Source organism: Perissodus microlepis, chromosome 22 (assembly GCF_051167445.1).
Source record: "Perissodus microlepis isolate ML-2025 ecotype Zambia chromosome 22, ASM5116744v1, whole genome shotgun sequence".
Taxonomy (NCBI): Eukaryota; Metazoa; Chordata; class Actinopteri; order Cichliformes; family Cichlidae; genus Perissodus; species Perissodus microlepis.
The window spans coordinates 29,204,162-29,212,530 of record NC_140481.1 but is presented as its reverse complement, the minus strand read 5'-3'; the positions used below and the strand labels follow the sequence as shown (position 1 = coordinate 29,212,530).

The 8,369-nt window shown below is 38.2% G+C and overlaps 1 protein-coding gene across 2 annotated transcripts; it reads right to left on the bottom strand.

Moving 5' to 3' along the window:
* Positions 1-2,403: 2,403 nt before the first annotated feature.
* Positions 2,404-7,741, bottom strand: LOC146363449 (major histocompatibility complex class I-related protein 1-like). 2 transcript variants are annotated; one of them, XM_084919856.1, is made up of 5 exons: positions 7,588-7,741; positions 6,587-6,856; positions 5,779-6,057; positions 3,548-3,850; positions 2,404-3,237 (listed from the first exon to the last, which is right to left on the bottom strand). In XM_084919856.1, exons 1-5 carry the CDS (start codon positions 7,631-7,633, stop codon positions 3,206-3,208), a joined length of 930 nt encoding a protein of 309 aa, XP_084775982.1. In that variant the 5' UTR covers positions 7,634-7,741; the 3' UTR covers positions 2,404-3,205. The 2 variants fall into 2 exon arrangements, with proteins under 2 accessions (XP_084775982.1, XP_084775983.1); XM_084919857.1 differs by having other exon boundaries at positions 7,670-7,731.
* Between the last annotated feature and the right edge of the window lie 628 nt (positions 7,742-8,369).

Here is an 8,369-nt window from a genome sequence, read left to right as displayed (position 1 = left end):
CAGTTTTTCTGAGTTTTTTAGACTTCTGCATCATCAATAAATTACACAATTACAATGGTCCCCCAAGTCCTAGTGATCTCCCATTTTGTTGTGTTTTGGTCTGGTCACCATTTACCCTTTGTGTGTGAGTAGTTGCGCTCGTTTATGTGCATTTTTGGGACCAGGGGAGTTTTCCCCCTTTCTGGCTCACACACCGGGTGGTAATAGCACACCTGTATGCATGAGCTCATTTCATAAGGACACAGCAGTAAATCATAATTGCTGGTTTGTGGTTAGTGAAGCAGTACCGCTCTTATTGGTGTTTTGATTGATAGTGAGTCTTTCCCTGTATGCAGCATTTGGAGTTTTCAAGACATCAAGCGGTGACGCTGACTCTGGTGAATTCTGGGAGAAAACTGACATTGGTTGGTTTTAAGCTTTTTGCAGACTGAACCTTCCAACTTTTCTGACTTTTTTTGAACGGTGTTTTGTTATTCACTGTAATTAAATGCGCTGTATTCACTTGGAGCCCCGCATGGGAGCCTTACCTGTATTTAGATCACCTTGACAGTAATACATTTTTAAGCAATAAAAACAGTAATAATAAATAAAGCCAGATGTAGCCAATACAATACAAATAAGAAGTCATAAATTAAAAAAAAAAAAAATCCTGGCAATTATTTCATGGTTCAGGCTTTAAAAGGTTAAACAACTTAAAATTACATGAAACATTTAATGTATTAGGCCTCATTTACACCATGGACCTCTAGCTGCAGCAATAATTTCATGTTGAAAGAACAAGGAAAGACCTTTGGACCCTTGAACAGTAAGAGATTCTTTATGATTGGCTGGCTCCACTGAAACATGCAATGCTAGTCACTCCCACAACCCTCATAGCGCATATGCATCAGCATTACATCGCTGCGCTGTGTTGAATGGAATATGATTTAATGACCAAGTTTCTCTGTAATGCGGAAACAGAGCACACTGTCCAGTCTATGGATTAGACCTTACCAGCTTCAGCTCATTGATCTCAAACACCCTCTTCTCCACACAATAAACTGCTCTGCAAGTACAATTTGTGTGTGTTGGCTCATTGGCAAGAGTTCACTGCTCCATCGCTTAGTGCTGCTTCATCTACAGTGGAATTTATGGTTCAGAGAGCGTGACGCATTTGCAGTCTGCTCCAATCTAGGGACTGCCCGTCTGCCTGCAGTGAGCTGTGTTGCCAGATGGGGGCAGTCTACAGACTACGTGGTAAATTCTATTTGGATTAAGAATTATATCATTACAAATCATTGAACTCCAACTCCTCAGCTTTCATCTTTACCACCAACAGCTCCTAGATTTCAGGGGGGCATCTTGTCCTAAATCCTCTCACCACTGCAATTCTGTTCTGCCATGATGGTTCATCTCAGTCTATTCGCGAAATACATTTATTTCTCTATCACAATAAATCATGTTCAGTTCTTCCACGTGATCTCTTTTTCTTGAACTTTAGTTGATGAGATATTCAAAACCTTCACAATTTTGAGAAACAGAATTTTGAAATTGTTCTGTAGAATTTATAAAAACAGTTTTTAAGTGATTGGTGAATCTCTGTCCGTCTATATCTCTGAGGAAGTCTGCCTCAGTCAGTCCACTTTTATGCTCGCCACGTCACTATGTGACAGGGAAACAGAGAAGTTCAGAACATGCAGAGTGGTCAAAAAGCATGCTCGAGATAAGTACCTCAAAGAGGTCTTGGATCAGTAGACCAGACAGCGTTCATGGGCTCATTCTAAACTACACGCAGTAAACAGAAAAGTGAAAAGGCTGTAAAATTGCCGTAAGCATTTATACAGTGTGTACAAAGTGTCATTTTCCGGTTGAGCTTTAATCAATGCCTCCTCTGTTAGAAAGCTCAGCAGTGATGCCTTCTGGGAAAGAGCTTAATTACATGCATGTGATCGGCTGCCTCCTTCACCTACAGCAGTGCTGAGGACATTTAACCATGCATGTGACATTTTGTGTGCATTTATAAAGAAATTATCACATATGCACTTACTGCATAAAAAACCCACACAATGTCCAAATATCTGTTTTGTTCTAAAAGAGAAAAAAGCTCTTTAAAAAAAAAAATCTAAAGTTCACACAACACAAAACACGTTTGTTGATCAGTGTCTGATATGTGGATTTAAGGCCTAACAACAACATTTAACCTGTTCTACAAAATTGTTTTTACTTGAGACGTTTTTTTTCTTAAAAATATATCAGGGGCGTTCATTTCTCTACGATGATAAACATCTTTCTGTCTTTTTTACTTTTTTAGAAAATTGAACAAAATTAATAAGGTTGTGTATTTGCAGTTTAGCCCTTAATGCTTCTAAAAACATTTTAATAGAGCTTTAAAAAAAAAGTCAATAAAGAAAACAAATACAGTAGTTAAGAGATTTATCATTTTTATTTATTTGCATTTGAATGAAACATGACTGAACACCATTTTTATGTGAGCAACAAAACACAGGACAGTATCCCCCAAAAAACCCCTGATTTCTGTCACATTTTTATGCTTTGAGTTTTCTGGCTGATGATTATCACTAAATTTTGAAAATGATTGCAAGGCCGTCATATTTGACATTAAGTTGAATAAAATAATTATCAAGGCAGCCAGAAGGGGCATAATTGCATCTCATCTGCATATCATTATTGAGATACACACTCATGACACAGATATACACTCATAACATTGGGGAAAAAAAATCATAAATTAATTTTATTGGAAAATAAAACAACTTTAAGCAAAGAGTTGCATGACACTGCCAAAAACCTTTGGCCAGCTGATCCAGCTGAAAGCAGTGGGTCAGGCTCTGGTTTGACACTTAAGGACATAATAAATGTAGAGCGACCTTTTAATACCCACACAGGAGAACAGGCAGTGTTGGAGACACACGGGACAGTTTGATGTTTCTGAGCTCTGAAACTCAAACTGAAAACTACTAAACGTTGTTAATATGGATGAAATAGATTAATTTGACTGAAATGGATATTACAGATTCTGACTTGTCTCTTTCAGTAACAACTGAATAATTATATGATGGTATTAAAAATTACTAGAAATTTAAGAACTGTTAAGAACTGTTATTTAGAAAAATCACTAATAAAATAACCATGAATCTTCGGTTCCCTAAACTTGTCTAACTGGAGGCGTGTATCCTCGGTGTTTGTCTACGTGATGTTGATTCAGTCACACAGAGAGTTCAGTGACATTGACAGGAGCTGGAGGGTTAAAAAAATAAAACAATTTCAGTTAGTCCACTTGTGGAATGGCTTTTGTATGAAACATTAGTGAAACTTTTTTTAATTCACAGACTAAAAAAATAAGTTTTTTTTCTTAATCTTAAGAATATTAAGAGCATTAACAGCCTCGAAGAATGTACATATTTTCCAGCCCAGCTTGGATCTCCATCAGTTATTCCCAAAGTAATAATAATAATGAAAAAAGAAGCCAGGAAGAAAGATTCAAGCCTCACATTTTCGACAATCCACAGTATCAACAAACTAAATTACTCAAATATGTTTTTCTCACCTTTCCAGTTCGTCCTGATAATGCTTTCATTCAGATTTGTGATGATGTCCTCACCACCAGAGAGCTGAAAGACACAGTCGTACCTTCCCCAGTCTTCAGGTGTGACTGATAATATGCTCAGGTCAGCATTCATCTGGAAGGTCTCATCATTGTTGGGGAGGATTTCTCCAAGATAAACATCTTCATGAATCTCCTCCCCATCTTTCCTCCAGAACATCACAGCTCTGCCAGGATAGAAACCTGTAGCGTGGCAGCTGATTGGAGAGGAGGGAGTCTTTTGGAGGAGAGACACTGATGGAAGAACTGGAGAGGAGGAAGATAGAAGTTGTGTAGAGTGAGTGAACGTGGATGAAAGTAGTATTGAAAGTTGAGAAAGAAAAACAGGTAAGGAAAGGAAATGCGAACAGTTAAGGAAAAACGCAATTTGCAGTATTTCCACACGTCATATTTAACTGACATTACTTTAACTTGAGGCTACGAAACAGAAATGTGTTATTTTGTTAAACACCTGCTGGCTCCACAGCTCCACTTGGACCTCTGGTGGGAGGTACCAAAACAAAAGAAATGGGTTTAAGGTTGTCCACTGTGGGAAATCGGCCTCTTGCTTCATCGTCTCACATCCTCAGTAGGCAGCACTACCTTCCCCTCCACTGTTCAAGCATTTTGGTTTGACACCAAAACCAAAATGCTGCTGTGTTAACACTAAAGGGGACTCCTGTTATCATCTCCTTACTCCCACTCACTCTCTGCACTCCAACTTTCACACTTCTTTATACTTTGACTTTTCCTACACTCGCAAGCTTTGTTGCCTTTTCCACCTGTTTTTCTCCATTACCCTGGAAGCTCAACACAAGATGAAGGGATTCCAGCTGTGGCTTCTTCACCACATCCTCCCAACTCTTACTGTCTCTACCTTCCAGCCTAGCCTTCTGCTCCTTGTTTCTCTTTCTGTCATTGGCCATCCAGTATCCACCTCCTCTCACCACCTCCTGCTGCTCATTTACCTCTGTATTGCTCCCATATACCTCCTCATCGCTCATCTCCATAACTGCTGTTATAGCTATCCACCTCCTTCCCTATCATGTTTGTCTGCCCAACCCTCCCACACTGACTCCACTTTCCAGCTTCCAAGTCCAAAGTCTGCAATCCAAAATAAGCATCAATTAATCTGTTCAGATTGATATAAACCAGCGTAACAGTCCTCAGCAAAAAATTCCAAACACTCGGGCAAATTTCTCTCAGCCTGGATGTCGCCCCCACCTGTGCATCTCTCCTCTCCAGTATGATCATTTTTCACACTGTCAAGCTGTGAAAATGGCCTGAGCTCTGTTACACATGAGATGATGAAATAGAGCTGAGTTTGTGCTATAATAAAACTGTTTATGATACAGTTGTTCCACATGTTATATTCAACTGTTATCAAATTAAAATGAGGCTTTGAGTGAAGGATTTTTTATATTGATAAATGCCGGCTGCTTCTGCTCCCCTGAGATCTCTACTGGGAGTAAGACACAACGGGAAGAGTCGGTCGAGTCAATCAGTTGCAGTCTGGAAACGTGAAAAGTAGGGTTGCATGTCTCCTGTGGCTTTACTTCCCACCGCTGATTCGCTGATTGTCTGCACCTGTGTCTAGTTTCCCTCCTGTGTGATTGTCTGCCACACCCTCACTGGTTTCACCTGCGTTCACTCCACACTGTGTGTATATAGTCTTCTCTCTGAGCCTCACAGGTGTCACACTGTTTTACCTTCTGTGTGACCTTCTGGTGTTCTCCATGTCCTTTGTGCTTTACTTGTTACTGCTACTTTTATTTTTCATCTGTCTGTAGCATCTGTATGACATCCCCCTTTACCTCTCCATATCTCTTTGGGAGGCAAAGTGAGCCAGTAAATATTGTAAAAGTTGAATAAAATGTTTGTGTAGGCAGCATGATCAGAATCTAGCAACTAAAGGGAATGAGAACCTCTTTGGACGAAATCCTTTTTCTCCTGCTTTTTGGTTGTTAGTATAGGTTTGAGAACTGTTGTTTAAACTTTGTTCGGGAATCTTGGGATTGAAAGAATGGAAAATTACAATCCTGTTAAGTCTAGGCTGAGGATGTAATAGTCAACCTATACATTTTTTCAGAGATAACTATTTTTATACATATATTTTAACATAAACTACTGCATATAATATAAAAATACTGCACACTACTGCATCCATGAAAATGCTTTGGGTCATGTAATTTTACCTTTTCTCTGCAGGGAACTTCTTGCAGTGTTCCAAACTGTCTTCAGCCAAGTTGGACAAACCACAATGAGAAAGTATTGAGCGTTTCTCAGTTCAGCTCTCTCAGCATCCCATCTTATTTTGGTATTGACAGCCTCTGGTTTCAGTGCGATCCATGTCAGTGTCTTTAGATCAAGCTCAATAAAGTCCTCTCCGTCATACCCAAAACGTGTCAATCCAGTCACCTTGCCAGTGGTTTCATCCCATTCACAGCCATCTATCCTCTGTAAAAAGTGGACACCTGAAGAAAGAGAAGGAAAACACACACTAAAATGAACTTGTTAATATTATTCATTTCGTGAATCACTGCTATTTTTCAAGGTTTGAGCTATGCTCAGATCTGAGCTGATCTGTCAACTTTTTATTAGCATGACTAAAGGAAGATAGCTGAAATGCTGTAACATGTACAAATTAACTTGATGTGATACCTCAAAAATAAAAGATGAAGGACAAGAGACAGAAACTAATTTAACCCAGGAGTAGACATCTAGATGACAAATTATAAGAATCAGAACAACTGTTAAGATACAATTGTTAAGGGCAGGACAAACAACAGTGATTATAATTGATTGTTTTATCACAGTTTTAAGTATGTTCACATCTACAAGGTTTGATGATTCTTGGATTCAGTGGAGAAGTAAATTTTTAAGACTTAAGATCTTTAATTACAAAATTAAAAAAAACCAAAATGAATTTACTTAAATCATTTTTGTGTAGGTATTTGTATAATTTGTACTGACTGGTGTAAGGAATAACATAAAATATCACACCTCCAGTTTGGTTGAAATCCTGCATCACAGTGGACATTGTATCTGTGAAGAAGGGTGGCAGATTCTCAAAGCACACATGAGTGTAATACTGTAACTGCTGAGGGTCTTTGTCTACTATTTTCTTCGCCCAGTCCTGTTTCATTTCCAATATCCTGTTTCTGAGGTCACAGTAACCCGCCTCGACGCCATCAACCATCCCAACACCCATAAACTCTGAGATGTTTGGGTTTCCAGAAGATGCCGTGATGAAATACTTCAGTGAGTGTCTCTCTGTGGGGCAAACAATGTTTATATTGTTAGTATATAAGTCAATAAAACATACAAATATAGTGTGAAATGTGATGTGTGTGTGTGTGTGTGAGCATGTAAGGACACAATGTGACAGAAGAAAATCTTAATGTTATTTATATTTTGACAAAGATGTGGATGAAGTTGTTAGTTAACTGGAGTATTAAAGTGGCTTCATTCAAAATAAGACATAATTGCAACTATACAAACAATTTATTTACATTTCACAATCAAATATCACAGACTGTTGGGATCAGAGGGCATGTGAATGTGATTGGCTGCTGAGTGAAACCACCTCTACGGCATATTTGGTTCCACTGGACTCTGACTAGCTGATAGGTAAATAATAAACCTCTGTGAGTAAAGAAAAAAGAAGTTTTCCCTTTTCTGAACTACAAAAATATTGATAATAATCAGCCTAAATCTTTAAAAACTACTTTAATGAGATAAATCTGATTTGAACCTTTCATATAAGAAAACCTGACTTCTTTCACACTTTTTACATCAAACCTTTTCATATGTATCATTTATGATAGTAATGAAAAAGAGTTGTGACACCAGTAAAATTCATACACATGATAAAATATATATTTGTCCTGTTTTATATTCTCATAAAATGATTAAATGAGCATTGATACTGAGTCTATGAACTACCTACAAAAGCAAAACAAATATGCTGCTGTTTACAGATTTGATTAAATGGTTTTTTTTACCTGCAAATACAGCAGGGCAGAAGAGAAGCAACATAAATAACTTCATCCTTTCTGTATGGTTAAAGCTTGAGGATTTTCAGACCTTGAAAATATGATGGTCTTGACTTGGAACTGTGCTAGATTCAAACCGTCACCCACCAGATCAACTCTCTGATGAAATAAGTCCTCCAAACTAAACAATTATATTTGCTCTTACTCTCAGATACGGCCCACAGTTTCCAAAATGAGCCCACCTACAGCTGGCAGAAGAAACGCAAAAGGGAGATTATTTTCACTTATATCATGTCGTCTTTAAGCTGTCTTTGTTCTTAGTTCCCACAGACTTTTCACTGTTAAGAGATGGCGTGTCATTTTACAACCAACTTTTTATCAATGCTCTATGCTGAAATAAAAAGCCCCAAGCAGGCATGGGTAAGGACAAATCTCTGAGCAAGTGACAGAAAGATGTCAGAAAGCTTGTTGGGACTAAAAGAACTGAAAGGCTCTGAACAGCAGTGGAGTCAAATGATGGATACTCGGCTCCCCTCAGCCGTGCAGATGCAGAAAGTAACAGAAGGTATGGAGTTTGCATGAGTTTAGCTGCTGGTGTTATATGAAGAATCTGTAACTAGCAACACTACAAGAGAGTCCAGGCAGGATTAATAATTTAAAAAAAAAAACGTAATTGAAAATTACACATTATTCCTGTGTCCAATCACCTGAATTCAAAGTACATATGGCATAAATTTACTGATACACTTATACAGGTCTTTCTGTAATCTTCTATTATCCAGCTCACACTG